We start from the raw sequence: 25842 nt of genomic DNA, 5'->3' as shown, positions 1-25842 counted from the left end.
CAGCAGCTAGGGAGAGCAACTCCTCCCCTCTCCATTGCCTGGGGACAAAACCAGATTCCTTTCATGCCTGTCACTAGCAAGTGGATGAAATCCTCTAGCTGGTAGTATTTCCATGCCCTGTGTGCAGGGAAACAGTTGTTGCCCGTATAGCATCTGATGCACCTGTAGATTTCCTTGTCCTCGTATATTTCAGTGGGTAAATATATGAGGAAAGGTTTAAGAAGAAGCAGGAATAATGAAGTTGCAGACCACACAAGTAGAAAACAAAGTTAAAAGAGAAGAAGGAAGAACAGAACACAGGATTGGCGGTGTCTCCAGGAGAGAGAACCAGAAGATACAACTAATGTCATCCTTCAGAATATGTCTTTTGACCAAACACACTACCCAATTCATTTGATCTCCTGATGACTTTGACAACACAGATGAGGCAGACAGAAGCACAGATTTTCACCTCTTACAGCATTAAGCCCTTACAGTTTGCACACACAACTTTAAAACGTTGGTAATATTGCTAGAATTACAAAACCAGGAGAGCAACTTCAGTTCTGTCACCAAAAAAGAAACCTGTTTCAGGTTTAGTCTATGTTCACAAACACTAAACAACCATCGTGTTGTTGATCTGCCATGTGTGACCCCACCGGAATTCAGCTACCTGGGCACTTCTGGAAGCATAGCACGTCTGAGCGCTATAGGTTGCTCTGGTCCGCAGCAAGTCACAGTGGTATCTCCCAAACAGACAGAGAGCATCAGCTGTACATAAACCCAGCCAGATCCATGGAATACTTCAGTACTTTCATGTCCCACTACAGTATGATACTCCTAGACTGAGCCCACCCAGTAAGCCCTGTGCTGTGCTTGAGCTGTTTCCTGGGGGCACCTGGGAAAGATGTGAGGCCAGGAGAAAGGAACACTTCTTTTGGGAAAGAAGTAAAAAGGTTAGTAAATCTACCTTTTTTGTGACAGAGCACAGCAAAAGCCAAGAAGAGCTCTTTCCAAACACACTTATTTCAATTAAAGCACAGGCATATAAAGTATTAATCTTGGGATATGTGTGGACAATAAAAGAATCTGCCAAAAAATATATATCTACAAATTGACTGTTTCTTTATCATTTATGATCTCAGCATGTAACAGCTCCAAAATTAACCATTAAAGGCTGCCAATTGAACATCTGTTTTTAAGTAAATGTAACTGCTGATGTTCAAACAAAGAGACTCAAAAAGGTTAAGAATAAATCATTTCTTTCCCTATCAACGTTTACCACACGTTAATACATTTTTTCTGTGTTTTCAGCAGAATTTAAATTATGTTATTATTCAGATTTGCCCCCAATAAGTACAGAGATGGCTGCCATCCATGACATCAGGACAAACCCTCTAAGTGGATTGCATATTTTCAAGTGAACAGTAATTTTTATGCCTAATATTTTTCACGCATACAGAACCTTTCATTCAAAAAGACATTAGTTAAGCATTGTAACACCCCTCCTAAAAATCATTTACATAAAGCCAATCATACACTCATGGTAAAGGCTCTTTTCTGTTACATTATGGCTTCCATTTGGATAACCCAAAGCATTTTATAAAAATCTGATTATTTTAAATGTAATTACAAATTACCTTTTCCATTTAATGCTTGAGGATGGAGAAGGATTAACGAGGCAGGGTGAAGAAAATTAAGTACTTCACCCAGACTTGCAGAAATCTTTCCCTATCAGAACCCACGTATTTAAACAATAACACCTTTCTTTAAATATATGGTCAATAAATAAAGAATTATATTATTAAATACAAATGGTCAGTAAAGTTTGCTAGGTCAATTAAATCCCGCATGTTTCTGAAGCTCTGTCAGTAATTTTCAGAGTCTTTTGGAATTAGTTCTAAATCACTACAAAGGGATCAAATATAAAATATTTTTGCTTTCCTAAGAGACTATTAATCCAACAAGACTAGTTTGAATCACAGAATGGCTGAGATGGCAGGCACCTCAGAAGACCATACCCTCCCTCCTACCCCTTGCAAAAGCTAGGTCACTTACAGCAGGTTGCCCAAAACCATGTCCAGCTGAGCTGTGAGTATCTCAAAGGATGGAGACTCCACAATCTTGCCCTGTGCAACCTGTTCCAGTGCTCAGCTACCCTCCAGCTGGACTTCATTCTGCCAATCTCCCTCATCCACCAAGCCAGTCATCTCATCGTGGGAGGCTATCAGGTTGGTTATGCACAACTTGCCCTTTGTAAATTCATGCCACCTGAGAAGTCTGAGAAACCTTTTAAAAAGGTAGTAATTTTTCAGCAAATAAATCCCTGATTTATTTTTTTTTTTAAGCTAAAAGAAATTCTGGACCATTCCTGCAGGATACTAAATACTATAAAGCTATCTGTCAGGTCTTACACTTTGACACACGTAGCAAATCATTATCATTTCAGCTTGCATCTGATAAGCACTGAATACAAAATGAAAGAGAACAATAAATGTACCTTTATCCAATCAACAGCACACCTTTCTGATTTGCAACTACAAAAAGATTACTGCAACACTATGCTAAAGACTCCTTGTAAAACGAAGTACTTTAAAAATGTAATTTTTCACTAAGAGAGTATTATGAGTGAAAACAGGTGAAGAATGCAAACAATTTTTATTCGCTGTACAACTGAGAAACAATTTGTTCATGATGGCACCAAAATCAGGAAGCTGGCTTACCAAAAGGACAGGTTTGTAAACCAGTAGTTTTAATGCCACCCCCGTGCACACACAAATACAAACACAGAATGGGATAGCAGCTAGGAGTTCAACTGGCAACTACATTCATTTTGATATTCAACTTTGCCTGTTTCAATATACACAAAAGAGCCCCCCAACAGCTATCAGGGAGAACTGATGCAATCCTACATAACCAAGAGCCTTGAGGACTTTTCAAAGGCCCCAATTTTGTAAACACAATGCACAGAATTGTACAACTATGAATATTCACACTGACCTCACTAACCCTACCTGTTACAACAGAACTAAGCATATCTGCAGGAGTGAACTAACCTACTATTCTGAATTTGGACAAAACTGTTAGGCTACGCTGAAATTTATGTGAAGTGAAAAGGGGATTTCAATCCAGGTAATAACAACTAACAAACCAGACCATCATTCTCGTTATACTGATCAAGGATTAAAAAATTAACAGCACCTGGCCCTCTTTTATCCCCATGTACTTTGTTCAAAATTCATCACCTCAAGTCTTTGCTTTTTCCCTGTGGGAAGCTTCTCCATTAACACCGTGCAGCCAGCACCTCCATGTCCCCCTAAGTCCATTTATCTGTAACAACTGTCTCCAAACCACCATGCCACATCCTGTAACACACCTGTATTTCGAGCACTGCGAGACAATACTTCTCACCAGGCTCTATGTCTTGGCCATTACGTATTACAGTAAACAAAAAGACTGTGTTACCGTCAAACCTTTCCAATACACCCAAGATCAAAATCAAATTCAACAACTTGTGTTCCAAAACAGAACTTGACTGATGAACTAGTTCAGACACAAGCTCTTCCTTGATTTCAGGTGACAATAACAGTGACAATCCAGTGAAAGGCTATTGCTGGCCCCTTGCCCCAGCTGAGCGAATGAGTACAAAAGTCTGATTTATAAGTATGTAACAATATGAAGATCTGTTATCCCTCCCAAAAAAATCTCCGCTCCCTGTACATGTTCAAGGTTACAAAATAAGAGAGAAGGGGAAATAATAATTTGGAGCTCTACATTTTTCATTATCATTACTAGATGCTTTTGCAAGCCATTTTTAGGTTTTTCTAGCACTTAATTCGATTACACACTAAACCCACATATTTTTTTCCTGTTTAAAATTGTCATCACATGAAGGACAGTTACCCAAAGCAGCTGCAAAAACCCTCTATCATCTCCCTACTTGCCCGTAACACCACATCTCCCCAGAAAGTGGGAACAGGTTAGAGAGGCCACGATATAACAGAAATTTGGCATTACAAGTATGTCGAGCCCCAGCAAAGGCCTGTTTCTGTATGAGCCACCCCTCAGACAACTTTCCGTTAGCAGGGAGCGGGCTCCCCAGCCCAGTACCACCCGGCCGCGCCTGCCGGCCGTCCTGGCAGAGCCGGCTCAGCACAGCGCCGGGCTCGGGTTTCCTGAGAGCACAAGCCCGCAGAGGGCCGGTGCCGCCGCGGCCCACGCCGGTGGAGCCACCCGAGCCCCTGCCGCAGCCTGCCGGGGCTGCGGGAGGCCGGGGCCGCTGCGCAGAGCCCCCTGCCGCTCCTCGCGGAGCAAGGGCGTCCCTTCCGCGGCGCGACTGACCGCCGTCCCCCCACGCACAAACCCCCTTTTCCCCACTGCCCGCCCCGGGCTGGGCACAGCAGGCCGAGCCCTGCGGCCAGGCCCGCCGCCGCTCAGCGGAAGCCGGCAGGCCGCCGCGGGGCCGCCACCTGCTGCCGCCCCCCGGGACGCCGGCCGGCGCCGCCCGCAGGCAGGTGCGGCCGCCCCCTCCCGCACAACATGGCGGCCCGCGCCACCGCCCCGCCGCACGGGGGGACCCGAAGGGCCACCGCCAGCTCGCCGGGGGCCGGGGCGGCGCGGGACCCGGCGGCGAGCCCTGCGGGGCGCCGCCACCGCCCGCCGGCGGGACGGGATGCCCTCTGCCCGGAGGCTGCCGGCAGCCGGCGGGCACTCACCTGTCCCCGCCGGGATGGTGGGGAGGTGTCCCCGGGCGCCGCGCCCCCACCGCGCTCCCCCACCCTCGCCCGGTGCGGCAACCAGCTGACACCGCCGGCTGCCGTGACTCCTACCACCACTGTCGCAAAGCCCCCGGCCGTCGTCACTGACGGCAGGCAGAGGCAGCCGGCGTCGCCATGGAAACCGAGCGGCGGAGCGGCCCGGTTGTGTAGCGACCGCTGCGTGAGGGGAGCGCGGCGGCGGCAGGCAGGGAGAGCCCGGGCCAGGTGCTGGTGGGCGGCGGTCTCGCCCCTGCCCCAGCGCCAGCCCGCGAGGGTGTGGGCCCGCTTCCCGCCCCGCTGAGAGGAAAACCGGGGCCGCCGCTTCCCCAGGCCCGTGGAGGGCTGGCAGGGGGCAGCTGATGAGACACGTTCCTGGAGGTCTGTCTTAATTCCACTTAAGGGAACAGCTGTGAGGAATGACTTACATTTAGCAGTTATTGGAGGGCTTCATAAATAACGGAAGCTGTAAGGCACCACGGTGGAAATACTTCTAGTACAGAGCGTGAAAAAGGCTGTTTCTGGTGCCTGCTCAAGATTAAACTTAATATGCAGGGAATATAAAGCGTGTGGAGAAGTTGTCAGCAATGACATTGCAAAACAGGGTGGACAAGGTTCTGGGTTAATTTCTACTTTTACTTAGTTTATCCTGGAACATGGTTAATACAAACATTTCACTAATCCCTCTTTATTTTTCCCCCTTACTGCTTCTGACTGTTTATGCCTCCTATTTTTTTGTTACCACATTCACTTTGCTTTATAAAAAAACATAGTATCAGGAAACTGAAAAAAACTTACATTATTTCTGCCTGCAGAAAAGAAGCGCCACTCCCATAATGTCACAAAAACTAGCCAATAACAAAACTAGGATAATTTTTAAGTTAGGATGTTTTGTGGGAATTCCTACCTTACGCGTTTTCCAGCTTCTAGGGGAAATAAAGCAGAGGTCTGGCAAATAGCAACCTACATAAGCTGGATTTGTGTGCTGGGTCTTGTCAACGGACTATGTTAAGAAGGTGTGGTAGGTTATTGAATTTATTCTATTTCCTTTGCAACCAAAACAATGTTTTTACTGTTAGCTTTCTGTACATGTGAATAACTGGTTTTAGTTATGTACAGATCATCAAAGATGCTGATACTAAAGGCAGTTCAGTGGGGGTTTTCTTTTTCTTATCAGCTGTTTAACAGTGTACATCAATACATCACAGCTGTTAAGGACAGAGAGGGAAAATTATTTCCGCAGTTGAAACTAGAGAGACCATTTTATCTTGGCCAGAAGTAATTAAAGTAGTGAAAACAGCACACAACTTGCATTACTGTATGTTGGCACATAAAACATTACCTATATGGGGACTTGGTATCAGATACATTCCATGCCACCAGTTCCCTAAAGACCAAGCAACTCTGAATTTTTATTGCTGTTGAATTAGTAAGCAATTACAGTTCAACTGCTGAATATAAAAGTATGGATAAACATTGTTACTATGTTGGTATATTTTTGATGATAAAAGTAATGCTGAGATACATCAATGTATCTGTAAAGAGATATGCAAATTACATACAGCCGTGTGACTCCTGGCAAGTGAGTATGCATACCCCGTCATCCAAGAAAAGCAGATGCCTGCCTGTAACAGCAGCCTATTTAGCATGTGAATTACTTTCAGCTGGGAGAGTAGAGATGCTCTAGTTGTCCTATAATAATGAATTCCTGAAGCCAATGTTGGTCAGTCATGCAGCATTATATCACAACAGGAGTAGGTATCTTGTTCTCATGGTTAGAGAGTTGAGGTTTTTTTAAGGTTTTAAGCTAGCTGCTATAAAAGGCTCAAGGATGTTTTCTGAGTTACACAAGTATTAAGTTTTCTTAAAATAAGGTGCTAATAAAAATGTTAAACATTTTGTTCCTTTAAACATTAGTTGTACCACTTCATCTGTCACCAATGTGCACGTTAATGAAAAGGCTCAGGGAGACCTTTACTGACGGGGAACCTGTTTACCTGGAGGGTGGTCAAAGACTGGGACAGGTTTTCCAGAGAGAGGCCTCCATCCCTGGAGGTGCTTGGAACCAGCTGAGCAGGCCTGTAGCTGTCAGGGCAGGAGCCTGCCTGCCAGGGTGCCTTCTAGCTACAGCAGTTCCTCTGTTTGAGGTTTTTGTAGTACCCAACACATGTTAGCAAGCTCCAGGAGCAGCAGATGATGCCTGTTGGGGAGGTGGGATGGAGTGTTTTGACAACGAAGAGGGTTTCCTTGCAGATTTTGTGCACCTGGCACTAGCAGTCTGCAGCAGCTTCCACAGCTGGTATTGGTCAGAGCGCTGCTCTACCCACCCTCAAAAAACACAGGAATACCCACTTCCCTCTCTTTCAACTCTTGTTAATGGAAGGCTTACAAGATAAAACACGGCATATTTTCAATTCCACGTTTCTAGAACCAGTCCTGACCAAACCCGGAAGGCTGCGCGAAGGCTCTCCTCCCCGCTTCTGAAAAGGGCATGGTGCCCGCCCCTTGCGGCCCCTGAGCCGCCTCTGCCCTCGACCAAGATGGTGCGCCGCACCTGCCCATAATTAAAACGGCTGCCGGCCTGGTGGCGGCTTCATCCGTACGCCCGCTGCCCTCTTCCAAAATGGCGGCGGCCTCAAGATGTCCTCCCGCGGGGCGGGGTGGGCGCGCCTGCGCGCTGGGCCGAGCGGTGCATGCCGGGCGCGCCTTCCCGCCGTGACGCTGCAGATAGCAGGCCGGCGCCACTACCGTCACCCGTCAGCGCGGGCTCCGCCGCCGCCCGGCGAGGATGGTGGGTGTGAAGGTGATCGCGAACGACACCGAGTTCCAGCCTGAGCTCAGCGCTGCCGGCTCCCGCCTGACCGTGGTGAAGTTCACCATGCGGGGGTGAGTGAGTGGGGGGGGGCGTGGGCTGCCGGGGCCCTTGGCGGTGGGCAGGGCCGCCCGGGCCCCTAGCCGCGGCCTCGCCCCCGCTGAGGTGGCGGGGAGCGGGAGCTGGGACTGACCCTTGGGAGGTGGCTGCGCCCGGCCCGGGGCTGGGGGGCTGTCCGGGGCCCAGACAACCGGTGGGCCTTTGGTGGTTTTATTAAGTTTTACGGTAAGGTGAGGCTTCAGGCTTGAGAAGCGCAGTTAGCTAGCGAAATGCGTATCATTTTGGTCGCTAGCCAGCTGCTGTGGGTCAGAGCTGCGAGCTAATTGTTTGGAAGTTTTTTTTCGCATTGGTGACGCTCCTTATCTGTAGCATGTAAATATAGTCACGATATCAGAATGGTATTTCCTATCTCTGGTGTTAGATTTACCTTTTTGCAGCTGAGCCAACTTCCCCTGCCCTCTGAACCTGCCATTCTTAAGGTGCTCTGAGGACATCAGATGCTGTGCTGGTTTAAAACCCGCCTGCAGGTCAGGAAGCCACTGTTAACACTGCATCTTGCTTGGTTTCTGTGGAAAATATCTTCCGCCTTAATAAAACTTAACTGGATCCTCATCCTTTTTGCCCAGGGCAAGCAGATGTCCTTTTCCCCCTGCTCAGCAGGGATTTGAAGTACAAACTGTGGTGTAATCTGATTGAATTGGCGACCAAAGGAAATCTCAACAGTTTAGTTATTCACAGCAGTCTGTGGAATTAGGACAAATAGAAATAATGTTGAGGGACTTGGGATTCAAAGTGCACCTTGTTATTGTCAAAGTCGTAGTTTTTAGTGCCTGTACTGGGTTTTGGGGTGGTTGTGTTTTGTTTTGTTTTTTTCCTTCATCTTTCCACTTCTTATTTAAATGTACAGTTGAACCATTCCACTTCCAATGGCTGTTTGGAGCTCAAAAGACTTCAGGTCTAGTGGTGTGGAAGTTCTTATACTTGGAAGAGGTCCTGAGAATCGTTAGCTGTGTATCTGAATGGATACTGAAAAAAACATTGATACAGATGCATCTGATGTCCAATTGCTGCTGCTTAGTGAGGGGGTTGGGTTTTGGGTTTTTTTAGGTAAGTTAACTTCACCTGTAACTGTAGGGGTGTTGGTGATCTTGGTAATACCGCCTACCCATGTGCCCAGGAAAATGTTTTGGTTTCAGACAGCCCAGTATGTTAGGTTCCAGTTCGATTAATGGCTTGATGCCTTGGTGTATAAATACGTGAGTTTGCCTTGCTGTGCTGCTGTGGATCCATACCCTTTTTGTCAGGAGAGAGTAGGAAAGATGAAGCGGATCTCACCTGTGCTGTTTTACAGCTATATGTGTTGGCAGATTCACGCTGACAGAGCTCCCTGGTTCAGATACAGCCTATGTTGGTATGCTTTTAGAGGGGGTTTCTACTGGGGTTTTTTTGCTGTTTTACTTTTTAATTGCTTCTTTCACAGTGAGCTGAGTTGTGAGAATATTCCTTTGCACGAATAGTTGCATCTGTACATTTCATATATGCCAGCAATGATATAATAATTAACAAATACATATTTTTAGCCAAGGCGATGTGGGTAAGTTGGCAGAAGTCAGATCTGTTCTAGCAGGGCCAAATAATTATGGTAGCAGCTGATTACAGTTCTAGTAAATGAGATTTATTGTAGTAAGAATCTTACGATTCCTGCTAAAGGTCTGATACATTATTAGTGTTAAATAGAGTAGATTTTACTATAGATACTATGTTTTTCACAGGAGGTACTGTGGAGTAGTAGTACTAGTTTTCTGTTAAGAGTGTTTTTTATTGTTTCAGAGTGGTTTTTGCTGTTTTAGGAAAAGCAGGCAGCTCTTTGCCCTACCTAATGTCACTTCAGTTAACAGGATTTGGCCTGTGGTAGAAGATGCTAAATCTAAACCCATTAGATGGAAAATATGAAGTTAGTATTAATTAATAGGTGAAGCTCATCATGTGACATTGAAGCTGTCTGAGGAAGTGGGAATTAACACTTCATGATGTGTTTCTGAATGTCATTCTTAATTGTATCACTAGGATTGCTTACCATCTGTCAGCCAGGTAGGAAGATTATTTTTACATATACCAAGGATATCAGTAAGAACATGAATGTGCTAAGTCTATTTGGGGCAGACATTTTTAAAAAAAAAAGATGGGTTAAGTTCAACTGTATGTTGTTTTCACAGATGTGGCCCTTGTTTAAGGATAGCTCCAGCTTTCAATGCTCTGAGTAACAAATATCCCCAGGCAACATTTTTGGAAGTAGATGTGCATCAATGCCAGGTTCGTATTCAAAGACATCTCTTTCAGTTGTAAGAGAAAGAGCAGATAACGTACTGAATGGGAAACTTTGAAGAAAAACTGTGCACAGTATATTAACAGTAGTATCCTGTGGCTGTTGACGATTTTGGTGAATCACAAACAAGCCTTTGTGAAATCCTTCAAAATTAGGATACACACAAAGATGTTAACAACCAACTTAAAAAAAGTATACTTGCAGCTACCACTGATGTCCTTCATTTAAGCAGTGTACAGACAATTTAACTGTTCCTGCTTGTTGTTCCTGCTGCTTGTGCTACTTAGATAATACTGTTAAATGTAAAAGGTAGCACCAGTATGAATTAAAAAGACTTAAATTTTCCAAACAAATATTGGTGTAATTATTGAGCAAAATGAAAAATGCAGTAAACTGATATGACTAGTGGGACTAGATTCCTCTCAAGTACTACTCAGCTGTTTTTAACAGACAACGGTGCTGCAGGTGAGCTACTGATTGACTTAAGGGTCGTTAATGAAAAATAACAATGATGTGTTGAAAGAAATGTCTTGGAACTACTACAGATTGTAATGGAGAGGGTTGAACATCAAAGTGGTAACAATGTTTGCTTATGATGCTAAATTACAAAAAAATTTTGGAAAGCTACTATGGGTGCATAACAGGTGTGAATACAGGTGGAAATCAAATGGAATTCACTTTCTACAGCAGCAGGCTGCAATTCCTGGGTGTGCATGAATGTGTCTTGGGAGAGGAAGGAATGCTGGTGTAAAGAAAGCTTGTAAAATAAGTGTTAAATTAAGCAATCTGCCACTTTCAAGAGCAAATAAGTAATACGATTTTTATGATCTACCAACTAATCTGCTGATGATGTGAAGTTGGTTCAAAGAATGCCCAAACTTGTAAAGGATTAGGAGGATCTGAAGGATTTAAATTAACTTAAAATTGTCCAAGTTAAAGCTGTTCATACAATACCAAATACTGTTTTGATGTTTGAGGTGATAATCACAGTAGCTTGATTAATACCTAGTGTGTGCATTGTTATCTAGGTGAAGCAAGCTGATGCTGATGTTTCTGTCTGATATCGGTAATGCTTGTAACTAATTTATGCATTCTAGGGAACAGCTGCTACCAATAATATATCAGCAACACCGACATTTCTGTTTTTCCGAAACAAAGTGCGAATCGACCAATATCAAGGAGCAGATGCTGTAGGTTTAGAAGAAAAAATTAAACAGCACCTGGAGAATGATCCTGGAAACAGTGAAGATACAGATATCCCAAAAGGATATGTATGCATCTCTTATGTTAATTTTTTAAATGTTTATGTAACTTGAGTGTTTAAAAAAACCAAACACCTGTTGTTTTGTAAATATACTCTTCAGTCAAATAATACTACTTTAGGTAAAACTCCAAGTTCCCCATGGCTTTGAGAGGGTCACTTGTCTGGGTTTCCTTTTTCAGACAAAAGATTAGCATGTAGGTACTTAGTAAGCATGGTTATAGAATTGTAAAATGTTTTAAGAAATATCTCCATGCCATAGCCCTTAGGCATTAAAATAATGAATTCTAATTTTTATGATTAACTGCTTGCTGCAGCTGCTTGTTCTGCTTTTTTCTTCTTCTTGAATATCCCAATCTGTCCTCCCAAAACGTTTTTTAAAGTGCAAAAATGTCCATGGGAAAAGATATTATTAGACATGGTTGTCAGAAATGTTGAAAAGTTGCTCTAGTTGTTCCTTAAGAAATCTTCTCTGTTTGTGGTGGTAGGTTTGTTTGGGCTTTTCATTCTTTTCTTCTTGTTCCCTACCCTTCTTTCTTTAGTATTTTTTTTTTTAAAGAAATTAAATAGAGGGAGAGATTCTTTTGCCAAAGCAGTTAACCTTCATAACAGTTCAGCTCCACCTTCCTCTGTAGCAGTTTGCCCTGGAAACTGGATGCCTTTGGGAGGGTATTGCTAGCTAAATGATGTCTCATATTTACTTTTGCTTAATTGCTAATGTTTGCAAAAGTGAATGGTACTATGGTGTTCTCTTTAGATTTCTTCTTGCCTGTAGAAGAATGACAAGGATTATATATAAAGTAAAAAATTTCACAGGAGTACTTGGAAAAGATTATGTGCCTGGTCTGAGTGGCATACAAGATTTACTACTTTCTGATTGCAAATTTGCTTTCAATTTAATGCTTAATGTGTATCATTTTGCTTCTGTAGGGGTACTGCATATCACTCCAGTAATTGCTGATCAGGCATTCACAGATAACAGAAACGAACTAAATAACTTGTAACTCTAGCAATTTGTAAAGAAGAGAAGTGTACATTTCTAATATGTTCTCAATGTTTTTTAAACCTTGCATCAAAATCTCTCATAACTAAAATGTGACTTCAGTGTTTTCTTCTGAAGAATCTAAAAGTTTGTATTCACATATATTTTTTTATCATTGCATTGATTTGCCGCGTCTTCAAGGTAAATTAAAACTTGGTAGGAATACCTGAATTTTTGGCCAAAATTCAGTAAGGGAGCAATGTGCTTAGAAATATTGGTGCTCTCAGGAAATTATTTTCACCATGCTTTGTGTGTTCTCATGTTACCTCAAGGCAATTGTGTGTTGCAAATGATAGGCCTGTCTGACAGTTGTACTAACAAACACATGTAAATGAGAACTCTAATGTGACAAAACACTCTCCTAGAGCTGTTGTCTTTTGTGGTATTCTCCAAGCAATCCTTGGTGTAATATTACTCCTTAAATGAGATTGTCTATTGTTCTACCAAAAGTATAAGCACAGTTAAGTGGTGTTACTACATTTTCCTAAATCATATGTCACAGTTCAGTGCTTAGCTAGTTACTGTAGTATGCACACTACTTGCATTAGCAAATCTTAATACGTTAAACTTAGCAGTGATGAGTCTGTAGAACCCAAAACTATGTTGTTAAATGCAAAACCAGGCTTTTTGGAGGTTAAATATTTTAAAATCTTAGCTAGCTGTACCCTGTTAGGCGAATGTAGGCAGGCTGCAAATTTAGCTGAATATTTATCATTTAAATAAACTGCAAGGGTGCAGGTCACTTGAATTTCTAGTAGTTCAGCTACTTGCTAACTGCTCCATGCATTATACTTCACTTCATATATGAACACTTACATTTATAATTGTTGTGAAATTCTGTGTGGAACTATGGGAACGTCAAAAGATTAAGGTTCAGCTTGTTAGCTTTGGAGTCCTAACACACTGAAAATCATTCATGTGGCAAGTTAGGTTGGTTTTGAGTTGAATGCACTGTCTTTTAAAAGTTAATCTTGTAGGAGGTGGTGTCTTACCCTACAAATCAAGTCCTGAGTTTGTTGAGGGCTGTATGAACCAAGCAGGAATTCCAGTTTACCTGTATGTGGTAGGCTGAAATGTTGTTTTAGGATATGCTTGACCCAAACTGGGCTGCTGTTGGCTTCAGGAAAGTATCCTTATTCTCTGGCGCAGCTGCGTGTTCCTTCTTGTTTCTTATATTGTAGCTGAGCACATGAGTTTCAAGTGAAGCCTTTGTATAGATTTTGGCAGGAGGATAAGTATTTTCTTGCTCAGAATAACATATAGTTGGAAGAGCTAAGGGAAGTGACATACAGGAAATGAGTCGTATTCTCTCAGCAGCTTGTTTTTTGGATTCCGTTTGCACCACAAGGCTATAGCCTGAGTTATTGTATGCAGTAATTTTTAAGCTAGCGTGTGCTTTTTTTCCAAGAGTGGTATATTATCCTTTGGGACCTAATATATGCCTTTAAGAAGGGTATTTCAGGTTGCCATCCCAAGAGTTCCTTTGGTGTGTTATGTCTGGACTGTACACTGATCTTGAATTTTTGGTGGTATGGTTTGAGATGTTGATACTCTGCCTTTAGGCCTTAAGATATGAAACACTTAATTTTTGGCCTGGCTTATTGTGCTTCAGTTAGACTCAGTTTGTTTTAGTTGCGAGCAAAAAATTCTGGTTATCTGGAAATCAATAAATAATGCCTCTGCAATAATACCACCTTTTTTATGGCTTAGAGCATGGGTAGTGATATGCTTTAATCTAAGAATATGTCTTTTAAAGTTTTTAGTTGTCTTTACAAAAGAGCTGAGCAGTGAGACAGACTGGTTTGTGGAGAATAGTGTAGTTTCTGTTTTCTGTTGCTCTGTTTTTACCAAAATATATGGAGAAAGGAGCAGGAAAAGGTTTCATAAAGTTAGTTTGTATACAGTGCTGAAGAAGTAAAATAAGAATAGCTTTGCATATAAAGCCTGGTAAGAACTATAGTGGTCTTTTAATTTGTTCTGTAATAATAGTAATTTTCAGGGAGGCCCACTTCTGGTTTAGGGGTGTCCTGTTCCCCCCCCTTCCCCCCCCCCCCCCCCCTTAAGCTGATCGTAGCTCCACGCTAATGTCAGTTTGGCTGTGTTGTAGTGTGACCTACAGTGCTGCAGTCTTGTTTATCAAAGGTGTATCTGAAAATTCTCCCTGTGCCCAATTTCTTACTCTCAGAATGGCAAGCATGTGTTCCAGGGGTGGGTGCATGATTTTGAATGGAGGGGAAGAATGCCGTTCAGTTATGAACAGGGTGCATCAGAGTACTATAGTATTTGTAGTTTGTTTGTAATGTCTTTTGTTATAAACCCCTGAGGTTTTCTGTCTCATTATTTTAATCTGTTGAATGAAGAATTTCATTCATTCCAATGTTTACTAATCCCAGATAAGTTCATGCCACACTTATCGTGCACTCAGCAACGCTCTTGCTTTTACTTTCAGATGGATTTAATGCCATTTATCAATAAAGCTGGCTGTGAATGTCTTAATGAGAGTGATGAGCATGGATTTGATAATTGTTTACGTAAAGACTCTACTTACTTGGAATCAGACTGTGACGAGCAGGTACAGTAGATACTTTTAAGTGAGATATTTTCAGTGATGGCCTGGTCTGCAAGCACTATTTTAAGAACTTGTCTACTTAACTTGTCTACTTGTTATGGGTGGTATAAGAGGAGGGAGATGATAGTAGGATGTAAGTAAAATTAATACACAAAGATTGTTGTAGTCTTTTCCAGTTTCACATCCGTTTGTGTATGGAAAAAATTCCAAGTGGAGTAGCGTTTGGTGCTTTGAAGTGACAGACTAGTGCATGTGTAGAATATAGTGAAAGTAAATACTTCATTTTATTTCAAAACTCATACTTCTTTCTAGTTATTGTGCTATGTTTGTTTTTATGAAAGAAAACAAGTGTTTAACAGAACTTTTTTTTTAATTCCACAGCTGCTCATTACTGTAGCTTTTAGTCAGCCTGTCAAGCTTTATTCTATGAAACTTCAGGGGCCAGATAATGGTGAGTGAATTGTCTTTTTATATTTTCAACCAAAGCTTTGCCCATGTTTAGCTGAATTTTCTAAAAATGACACTTTCCCTGGAACCTTCTGAGAATCCCACAGCAGCTTCAGTGAATTTGTTGTAAATGAATTATGTGATAAATTACCTCATTTTTCACTGATGTCATATGTAGGTATTTGGTGTGATAAAATGTGATATCATACTATAGCTTGATATGCTGCTAAGAGAAAATTAATGTGGAATTCACTCTCTGACATGTAGACAAGTAGCGAAACTTTGAATGTCCTTCTTATAGCCAGGGTGGTGTGGTAGGATTGTCAGATAAGGTAATAGAACTATAAAAGCTCATGCTTTCCTTGAGCGGTGTCTAGAGACTGTAATAAGCAAGGGCTTCTCAAGCAACATTTTGAAAATGTATTTAAATAATGGAACACCACTCCTGTTTTTTAACATAGGGCAAGGTCCAAAATACATAAAAATCTTTATCAACCTTCCTCGATCTATGGATTTTGAAGAAGCAGAAAGAAGTGAACCAACTCAAGCCCTGGAGCTGACACCAGATGATATTAAAGATGATGGTATCGTCCAGCTTCGCTATGTAAAATTTCAGAATGTTAACAGTGTAACTGTAAGTAAAGTTTCTGTTCTGAGATCTGCGCAGACTGACAACTTTATAGGCTTTTAAAGCACTGGGCATGTTTGATTTCATTGCAGATGTTGCAAGTTTCTGTCTGCTGATCACATACTGTATGTTTATGCTAAAAGTATTGAAGGAATTTAAGGTGTGACAAGGCCATGTGCATGCAATGTCTCTTTTGACCTAATATGAGACAGTTGGCTTTCACCTCTTCATGAGCTAGCATATAGTTTAACACAACTTGCGTTTTCACTAACATACCTTCTTGAAGGGCATCTTCATGTGAAAAGTTAAAGGAATCCAGTTTCTCAGTAATCTGCAGAAATGAGAGATTTCTGAGTATCAGGTGAAGTACTTGCAGCGTCTTTAAACTCAGTGTCTGCTTGCTGTGAGGGTTCTTAAATGCTGTAATCGGATCACCTGTGTCTTTTAATGAGCCCTCTAATTCTCTTGCTGTAAGAGACCTTCCACAGGCTTTGGGTAGGGTTTTTGACTCAAATGCAGGTGCTGTTTGTCCTCTTCCATTTTAAAAATACAGGTTCTAGAGCAATATATGTCATGACAAATGATGCTGGAATTGCTTTGTGCTTGGCATCGTCCTGGTACTGTGCTAGTCCTGCTTCCTGCAGTATTGTGTTGAATGTTTTTTCCAATGTGACCCCTGAATTCTTTTCTGTAAGAATGCTTTTCACGGCCTGAATTATGCATTTGCAAATATAGGGACTTCATAGGTGATTGTATTAAACTATGTTTTAGTGTGCTGGCTGCAGAAATTGCCAGCTCTTTATGAATTGCAGGTAACTCCAAAACATTGGTCCACTCTGTCTTTTCATCACATAGTAAATTTCTAAATCACTGTTTGTGGACTGCATTTTAGATCAGTCAGCTACTTTCTTGTTTAGCAATGCTTTACTAGCAATTGTTTTAAAGGTAATGGGAGATGAGCCTAAATCACTCCTTTTTATGTCTGTTTCTATGGATTTACCTTTGTGTAAAGCTTTGGACCAGCTTTATCCTCCCCCAAATGAAATAGAGATTGGTCACATAGGCTTATATTCTAGAAAGCTATGCTGACAAATACAAGTTACGTCTTTGTTATTTAATAAAATCTTATGTCAGTTTTAGGCAGGATGATGTACAAACACTGGACAAGTGATAAGATGATTAAACGTTCTGCTTGTTTGCACTCTTTGTACATGGGCACTGCGATAGCGCTCCCCTAATTCCCTCGCTAAACCTGAATTCTGTATTTAAGACTTCCTAGAAATGAGATGGCCAGTCATTTTGTCCACCACCTGGCTTTTTGGCGCAGGTGATGAAGTTCTGCTTGCTTACATGTTCCTGTGGATAATAGTCTTCCATTTGGCTCCTCCTGGAGGAGGCATAGTTGTCATATACAGGTTGTCCTGCTTTTCTGCTATGCTTAATCAGAAACACTTACTGTACGTTTCAGTCTCAGTGCTGGCAAGTTCATACTTCATTTATTCATATATATACATACATATCCCTGCTATGTTTGTTAGTTTTAACTTACCTGGTTTATTAATTCTATACCCTGTAGTTTCTAATCCATGTAATTCAGCATATCTAATGCTTGTTTTCCCCATTTGTTGTGACTCACTTCATTACTGCTACTTTAGTGGCTTTTGTTTTTCTCTGTACTTGCTGAATTTTTCAAATCATTACTGAGATAGAATGTCTGTTGTGGACTTCAACAAAAGACAGTCCTTGACAATGCTCTTCTGTTTTTTTTTTCTGTCAGAAGAGTACTTTCTTCAGCATTTCAACCCTCACCTTGCATATATCTTGTTCGTACAGGAAAATGCAGTGTCTTCCAACTACAGGGAAGCTGCTTGGAGGGGTGAATATCTGTACTGGTTTAGATCAGCAGCCCATCTTGCTTATCAAATACCTGCAAGCCTCCGGTGCTGTCACAAAAAAAAATTGATAAGTATAGGGCAAGCATGCAGTCATGTGTGCTGGTGACCTCCAGCATTTGGTGGTCTGTGGCACAGGCAATTTCTGAGGCAGAAGGGGTGTCTCGGAGATAACTGCCTAGGCCTTATGGAAAAGGCGTGATGTGTGCTGTCCCTTGCCAACCTGTTGTCCTCTCTCTCCTTCCTTTCCTCTGTGTCTGATGTCACTACTGTCTTTCTCATTCCTCCTTTTTCCATGCTTACAAAGTGTGGAAAGATCCACGAATACCTTGTTGCTCTTCTGACTCCAGTTTCCTTACTAATACTACTTTATGCAAAAAAAAATTGTTCTTTCATTTGTCCACTTGAAAAAGTGTAGTGGTTCCAGCAATGATTCCTTAGCTTATATTTCAAAAGAGGCTTTATATTTGTTTGAAACGCTAAAATAATTTCATAGATCTAGTATTCATGCTGTAAACATATAATTATGCAAGCTCTAGTAGTAAATTAAACATGAGTAGTCTTGGGGGCTTCAGCAAGCATAATTAAATTGATATTTAACTTCATTTCAAGTCAGATTTCAGTGAACTGTGACTTCTTAGATCCTGTTGTTTTTGTGGAATGTGATCTTGGGTCAAAAGTAGAAGCTGGAAAAATACAAGCTGTGTGGGTTTTTTAACAAACTATCAGGAGAATAAAAGCATTCTATATAATCATTTTAAGTAAGGACAGTAGCTTCCCTAAGGGTTAGGGGCCTTTATAATTGAAATAAGCATTAATTTGGTTAGTTCAAAAACTTCAGGTATCTAACACTTCATGTATTAATTCAGAGATGGACAGTTTACCTTAACTCTTGTGTTTGGGTGTTTTTTTTCTTCAGTTGTTTGTCCAATCCAATCATGGTGATGAAGAAACAACAAGAATTACATACTTCACGTTTATTGGAACTCCGGTCCAAGCGACAAATATGAATGACTTCAAGCGAGTGAGTCCTTTTTCTTAAAAGTACTTTTGAATGTTTTAAACCTACTTAAAAATGAGTTGACGGAACAAGTACACTTGGTTGTAACTACAGTTCCACAAATTATTAGTAGTTTTGGCATCCAAAAGAAAATATGTAGCTTTATCTTAAGATCTTTGGTCTTGCTTACAAGTTTTTGTTCATGAACTTTGTAAAAATAACCGGTAAGAATGTATATATGAGAACCTAAGTGTCTGTCAAGTTGCATATGCTATAGACAATGTTGGTTTTTTTTAAACAGCTGTGACTTATGTCTTGATTTTGGAACTTGCTTTCTGATGGTGTTGAGGAAGTAGAGAAGCAATTGCATGTACAGATTAGATGCCTTGTGACTGACTTCTACTTTGAAGGATTTTTTTTCACTGGGCAACATCAAGTAAGCTTGAGACTTGAAAAATACTTGGTCACAAGGTGTCTGTTATATTAAACATCTGGTTTTTAAAGAGGAAATTAAGCAAACAACTTGTTACAGTATGAGTTTGGGCAATAAGGCATTCTCAATTTGTGATTTTTTTGTTGTTGTGGTTTTGAGAATGTGAAATGGGTTTGAAAGGATTGAAACTTTAAAGCTACTTGCAACTTTTTCAAATATGTAGTAAGTCTTTTTGCAGTAAACTGCTTTAAAACTTAGCAGCTTTTGTAAAAGGGCAAATACTGCTGTAACCTGTCTACGATCTTAACTTATACATGTAAAACTTACTACCTTTACAGGTAGTAATTAAGTTAATAGAAATTTAACAGGTTTTGCTGCCTTTCAGTGAAACTTGAAGTCATTCCAAAATTTGTTCTAATGTACTAAAATTAACTGGTTATCAATTTAGACTTCCCTAATATAGTGCTTCCAGTTCTCCCAAAACTAGAAATATGTTAATTGACTTACATTCTGCTTACATATTTTGTTTTATGCAGCTATTTTGTCAGTACTTATTGCAGGGGATTCCCTAATACCGTTACTTGTGCAATTACTATTTTAACTTTGTTTAATCTGCAGTACTTTCTGGTATTGAGTGGGAGTGGGATTCTGACTCAGCATTTGATCTCTGCCTCAGTTTGTAAACTTTGTATATTAGTTTTGCTTTCAAAAGTACTGAAAATTCATTTTCAACAAGTCCACTCTTTAACTATCTGAAGGTCAGGTTTAAAACAGTGATTTTTTTTTTTTAATTTATAATCCTGATTGGGGTGCATTTGGTAAAGTAATTCAGGTGTTTTGTAGAATGTTACATGAATTTGACACCAACGTTGAACCTGCACTATGTGTTTCCTACAGTATTTCAAGTTGTGTGGATAAAATGTTAGTTTCATGAACAGAGTTCTGAAGTACTGCCTTGGCCTGAAACTGACTGCTGTAACAATCTGAGCTCTGGTCAGCATTTGTGTGGGGAGTGGGTTTTTTAATATACACATGCCCTCACACAATCCTATAAAGGCATTAAAACTAGCGTGGGTCTCCAAGCATCTCATCCCTCTACTGTAGTCAGAGAGGATTTACAGATCTCTCAGTTCTAGATGCAGTGTGGCTGCTTGGAAGCTGCTGTATGGCCTGGTAAATACAATTGCCAGTTAAAAATTCTGTTTTCCTTAAAGTTTGCAGGTGAATGTTTGGCACCATCAAGGAGTGTGCCTTTGTGTTGTGACATCCGTTTAAATGGAAGGGAAGGGTGTGCAAACCTGCAAGAATATGTATAGACCACACAGTCCCATGGTGTTAGTGTTGTGCTGGTAATCAGGATGTTAAGGATCTGGTCAGAATGGCCTTAGATGGAGGAGTTACTGGGTTATGAAGTGGCTAATCCTGTCTCAATTCAGATATGTAATATTCCTATTTTGCTTCCTGAACATGTAGTTTTAATATTAGGCTGTTAAAATATTTCATCATAACAAATGGGATGTGTAGTCTGGCAGAGTTACAGTGCTCTCAGGAATTTTAACTTTTGTTTCTATCTTCCCGTGATCTTGTCAGTTACGAAACCTTAATATAGCGTTGAGCATTAATTATAGTTAGGTTTGTAGATTAATTGGGGAAACCTTATTTTTCTTTTCATCTCCTTGAGTAGTTACCCACACTACTCCTTACCGCTTTCATCTGTCTCACTCCCTCATCTCAGTCTGTCTCTGCTGTTCATATTTCTCTTCTAATTATGATAGAAAGAGTATTGCAATATGATTAACAAGATGGGGGAATGCTTTTTTCCTGGAGTTTGAGAAGTGTTTGTAAGAATCTGTTGAATATCTTATTTGAAGGGCTTGAATAAAGAAGTGGACATGAATGTGATTCCAGTCATGTTTTTGATTAGTCACATCACTGATCAGTTGACTGTATACGTGTTCAGCTTCGAAGTAAAAAATAAAACCAACGCGTTGGTTTGAATCACTTCTGTGAAGGATCAGGCTAATGTGTTTTGTTTCCCAACTGGGGTGCAATTGGAATGAATGCTTTTAGTTAGAGAACTTACCACTCAGCAGTTGAGTATTAAGGTGCATAACTGCAGGTCCTGTGTCCTTCAGACAGTTGAGGAAAACTCATGTTTGCTCGTGTGGTGCTCTGCAGACACCAATCAGGCTGTAAGGAGAATCACCTCTTCTTGATCAGGGAGTCAGTTCACATGTTTAGTATAAATAGGAATTGTTTCTGGTACCTACACTGTCAAACAGAAAGCTGTAATTCATCTACTCTGAAAAATAACAGAACTACTAAGCGGGTGTAGTGAGGGCAGTCCTTCATTAGTGATTTTGGTCTCAAGTTGGTTTGGACAGACGTAGAATCACAGAACAGCCCAAGCTGGAAGGGCCCTCACAAAATCACCTGATCCATCCTTACATACGAAGGAGAGCCTAGGTGAGATTGTCTAGCACCCTGTCCAGTTGCAGCTTGAAAACTTCCAGCAATGGGGACTCAGCCACATCCCTGTGGAGGTTGTTCCAGTGATTGGTCTTGCTGTAAAAAAAAGTGTATTTCATTTTCTTGCATGTAGTTGGTATTGCCGGACTGAGTGGGTGAAGTTATAAAAGCTGCTTTCAGGCTTGTTCTAATAGGTTGTGTGTATCCTGCTCCTTGCACAGCTTGATTTTTTTTCTCTCTGGGGAGGAGGGAAGTCTTTGGATTGGTGGAAAAGGGGGACCAAGGGAAAAATTTCTGCTTGGAACTGACTGCAGTGTCATGACAGGCACAGAGAGTAGTAGGCAGACCTATTTTTACCCTGTTTAAATGAAGAGGCTCTCAACAGTAGAGGACTGGGATGAATATTCCCTTCCTATATGTATTTAATATATTCTGAAATGTGTTTGGAAAAGTTTAAAGTAGTCTGTCTTCTAAAAAATATTCTTAACACTTGAAGTGTTTATACTGCTGTTTCTTGGCCACACAGGGTCTGTCTGACTTAAGGCATAACTGATCATGCAAACTACTACAGTAGACTGCATTTGAGTTGTAATAGATTGCATTTGAGATTTGTTTCTGGTGCTCATCTACTTTGCTGGGCAGACAGTTAATGTGGAGTAAAGGTGCAAGATCTGTGGGTATTTTTACTATTGATGACAGCTTAGTGTGTGTAGGTTCCTGTGAATCTTGTGAAGTTGTAAACATGCTTTTGTTTTTGGAAGAGCATGCAGCTGTTGGTGTTCAATATAGTTCTTGTTTGTTTTATTCATTAATACCAGAAATATACTGCTTCTCAGTTTTGAGGTTGAGGCATAGATGAATATTGACAGGTTGTGGGATATTTTTTGGTGCTCTCTCAAATGAATGCTTGCTTTCTACTCAGAACTGCTTATTTGCACTACATGCCACTGCTTTTTTTTTTCTAGTAACATTTTGTTTGTTTGTTTTTCAGCTTAACTTCCCATTTCTAAAGAACTAAAAAGGCAGAAGAAATTAAAAAGTAATAATCAGATTGAAGTGGTTTTGCACTATTCCCTTCCTTGCTCCCTCTGCTCATTTAGTATCTCTTTCACCCTTTGCACAATCTCAGCACTGATGCAAGAGCTGCCTTCTCTGCACCTTCTACCATCAGGAAGAGCCTTCCCTGCCTTCTGACTCATCAAATCATCTTTCCACTCCACTCCCTGCTCCAAATCTTACCTTAAACAGTTCTATGTACCTTTCAGTCTTACCAAATTTCTGTCCCCCTGTTAGCTGAACTTGACATTTTAAAGGCATACCATGCAGTACTTTCACAAATTATTTTCTGTAACTTAATTTTTCAGCCTCTGTTGCATTTTGTAAAGCTGTTTGAGATGCATCTTGTGAAATGCACTACCAAGACTTGACTCTTTAGTGTCTTCGTGGAGCTTAGTGTTCTTATTTGTTGTGACCCTTCAGTAAGTAGCAGGGAAGCAAGAATGGGCTGCAAAGTACTGCACTCTCATTTTCACTCTAGTGGCACTGGGCACCTGCTCAGGGAAGACACTGTAAGGAGCTGGTGAGTGTTTGTACATGTGGCCTGATTAGGGTTCTCTGACAGCATCCTCCTAATTTTACTTGCTAAACCTCTTTGTATGTATTTAAAACAAACAAAACCAACTCTGCTCCAGAAGGTTCATAATAAAGTGTTCCCAGTGCTACTCTTGGTAATGAACCGCAGAGGTGGTGGTGTTTTTGTCACTGTCAGATTCTGGGCTGATGCTTAGGAAAAAGCCAAACAGATGAAGAAAAGCCTGCTCCAAACGCATCATCTTTGGCGTGGGAATTACAGGCTGTAACCACTACCTTCAAATGCACTGCATGGCAGTTGTTTCTATGAAAGGAAGGAAAATGGATCTACTTCTGAGAAGAGAAAAATGACAATTGTTTGGTTTAAGTGTAAATAGCCTGTTTCCTTTTGGGAAGGTGGAGTGGGATGGTCAGCAAGTGTTTCTTTGGCCTGTAGTAACAAAGTGTCCATATCGGTGTGATCAATTTTCACAGATAATTCACATGGGCGAGTTGTCAATTTCTGCCTCAGACTGGTACAGCATTATTTTTCATTGATGTTCCACACTTGCTAACACTAATCTTTAATCTTTTAACTGTGTTTTTTCTTCCTTTTTTTCTGTGCTTAATCTGTGTGTGAACACAGTTTGGTGCTTTGGAAACACACAAAGAGTAAATATTGCTTCTTGACAAGTTTAACTGTATTTTTTTTAACTTGATTAATTAGATCTTAATGTGAGTATTTGGGCTTCTGTTTTTTATTTTTTCTTCCTTCCTCATGTTGTAACATTGGAATTTTTCTGACCTTAAACATTAGGTTGAATTTACAGCTTGTGAAATACACCTGCTCAGGGGTTCCTTGGAGGTGAAAATGATCTTTAAAAGTATTTTTCATCAGTAGATTTCAGTTGCTTTGTGACAGTAGTAATTCAGCTGACCAAAAGCAGCTGGACAGTAAAAAATTCTACCTCTTGAAGTTTGAAAATCAAAAAATGGGGGTGGGGGGCATGAGGAAGAATACTTCCAGAGGGTCAATGAGATTTCTTAAGTCAGGACTGTGGGTGTTTCAGGGTTTTTTTGTTGTTGTTGTGTTTTTCCCCCCAGTTCTATATTTCACTACTGACTTTATGAATCTTGGGGGATATATTGTCACTTAACTGCAGAGGTAATTGATGCTTAACACATTTACCATAGCATTCAGTTGGTTGGAATACAAGAAAGGTTTTATTTTTTCGTTTTCAGCCCTATTATGAGTAGTACTGGGAAATTCTGTGCTCCGTTAGTGTGATCTCCAAACCCCTGTTCCAAAGAATTCTCCTTGTCAGAGCCATAAGTGCTGCTCTCTAGTTAGATGGCAATGACTTGGGAATTAGTGCCTTGCTCAAGGTCCTTCCTGCAGTTTGAGGTATTAAACTTTAAGACTTTCTTTTTATTTTGGTTTGGCATATAAATGATTTTTTTTCCACAAGAGCCCTAGAATTATATCTGAATCTTTTCAGAAAAGTGACTAAAATGGCATCATTTTCTGCTCTCAGGATTTTGCGTTCAGTTTTCTTAACGAAGGGGACTGGATACCCTTCTGCAGTGAACTACGCTAACTTTAAACCTGCGTAGCAGCATTGCAGAGTGCTGGAGTTGCACTTGCTGTTGGCTGGCAAATCGACTCACCAAAGTCTGGTTGCAGTGGTGATCTTTTCAGAAAAGGGAAGCAGTAAGCTGACTCTGATTCCAGGTGGAGTTTACAGGATTGGAGATTGGAAGGAGACTTGGTAAGGAATACTGTTTTGACAAGGAATAACTGAAAATCAGATGACTTCCAGATTCTTTATAGGTTTGAGCTGCATTATAAGGTAAATGCTCTCAGTGAGGTATGTGGCAAGGATACCAAAGGAAATGAGCAAACTGATATTTGAGCACCCAGTGGTTCTTCCTACTGTACTATTTTATATAGTATATTAAGCTTAAATGTTTGGTATATAACATTTTTAAGTGTGGTCTGTTCTGTTGCAGTTACTTGTCTTCTAACTCCTCTCAAAATGAGACTGGTGTTTTGCTGTCTGTAAAAGTACAAGGTTTCTTGTGTCTTGCCGTCCCTCTTAACCATTTAGAGGGATTCACAGCCTCTGCAAGTGCTACAATAATGCATGCTTAAATGCAATAACTTAGTTGAAAATTCAGTTGCACTTGTTTATTTTGAGACTGACTTAAAATACGTGACAGGACTTTTTTGGTTAAACTTTATTTCTGTGGTTTTTTCTCTTATCAGGTAGTTGGCAAAAAGGGAGAAAGCCACTAGGATGCAAAAGACACTGGAAGGCCTTATCGCAATCAAAGAGATCTTCACTTTTATCTACAACTCCTGGATAATTGCTTGACCATAACCAGAGACGTCAATCTGTTTCATTTAATGCCATTACCAATAAACCATTGCTTTTGTTGAGATGGAGTTTCCCTAGTGTTTCTGTTGTAATCCTCGTATGTGTATTTGTAAATAAAATTCATTACTTTTGCCAAGTTTAATGTTGTTTTCTAGTAACTGTGGCTCTCCTTTTGTTCCATTTAAATTAAAAACTCAACTGGCTTATCTTTAGAAACGGAAGA

At 40.8% G+C, this 25842-nt stretch overlaps 2 protein-coding genes across 6 annotated transcripts in view; one reads left to right on the top strand and one right to left on the bottom strand.

Annotated features, from left to right (window-relative positions):
* The window catches only part of WDR7 (WD repeat domain 7), a 143199-nt gene extending 135886 nt beyond the window's left edge, over positions 1-7313 (bottom strand). Inside the window, exon 1 of one of the 4 annotated variants that reach the window (XM_027794508.2) lies at positions 6731-7313. Coding sequence is in view for 2 of the 4 variants with exons in the window: in XM_055791614.1 (XP_055647589.1) it covers positions 653-747 (95 nt within the window). In the remaining 2 variants the exon portion in view is untranslated. Of the gene's footprint in view, positions 1-652; positions 1727-4694; positions 4828-6730 lie in introns of those variants that run through there. The other 3 variants (XM_055791615.1, XM_055791614.1, XM_005242892.4) reach the window with 3 other exon arrangements.
* A 105-nt stretch (positions 7314-7418) lies between these two features.
* TXNL1 (thioredoxin like 1) lies at positions 7419-25761 on the top strand. Of its 2 annotated transcripts, XR_001227361.3 has the most exons (9): positions 7420-7619; positions 9822-9918; positions 11029-11202; positions 14684-14806; positions 15185-15254; positions 15712-15884; positions 18690-18794; positions 24777-25010; positions 25508-25761. XR_001227361.3 is itself a non-coding variant. In XM_005242890.4 (8 exons), the coding sequence occupies exons 1-8, from the start codon at positions 7522-7524 to the stop codon at positions 25535-25537; spliced, it is 870 nt and encodes a 289-aa protein (XP_005242947.1). In that variant the 5' UTR covers positions 7419-7521; the 3' UTR covers positions 25538-25761. The 2 variants fall into 2 exon arrangements, 1 of the variants encoding a protein (XP_005242947.1); XM_005242890.4 differs by lacking the exon at positions 24777-25010 and having other exon boundaries at positions 7419-7619.
* Positions 25762-25842: the final 81 nt, after the last annotated feature.

The sequence above is a fragment of the Falco peregrinus genome, chromosome Z (genome assembly GCF_023634155.1).
Source record: "Falco peregrinus isolate bFalPer1 chromosome Z, bFalPer1.pri, whole genome shotgun sequence".
NCBI classification, from domain to species: domain Eukaryota; kingdom Metazoa; phylum Chordata; class Aves; order Falconiformes; family Falconidae; genus Falco; species Falco peregrinus.
Note: the sequence above shows the minus strand (reverse complement) of the source record. Positions and strands in the feature narration are given on the sequence as shown.

Coding starts and splice junctions, on each gene's coding strand:
- TXNL1 (XM_005242890.4), top strand. CDS start 7,522: ATGGTGGGTGTGAAGGTGATCGCGAACGACACCGAGTTCCAGCCTGAG. Junction 11,203..14,683: donor CAGATATCCCAAAAGGATAT/GTATGCATCTCT, acceptor TTTTACTTTCAG/ATGGATTTAATGCCATTTAT. Junction 18,795..25,507: donor ATATGAATGACTTCAAGCGA/GTGAGTCCTTTT, acceptor TTCTCTTATCAG/GTAGTTGGCAAAAAGGGAGA.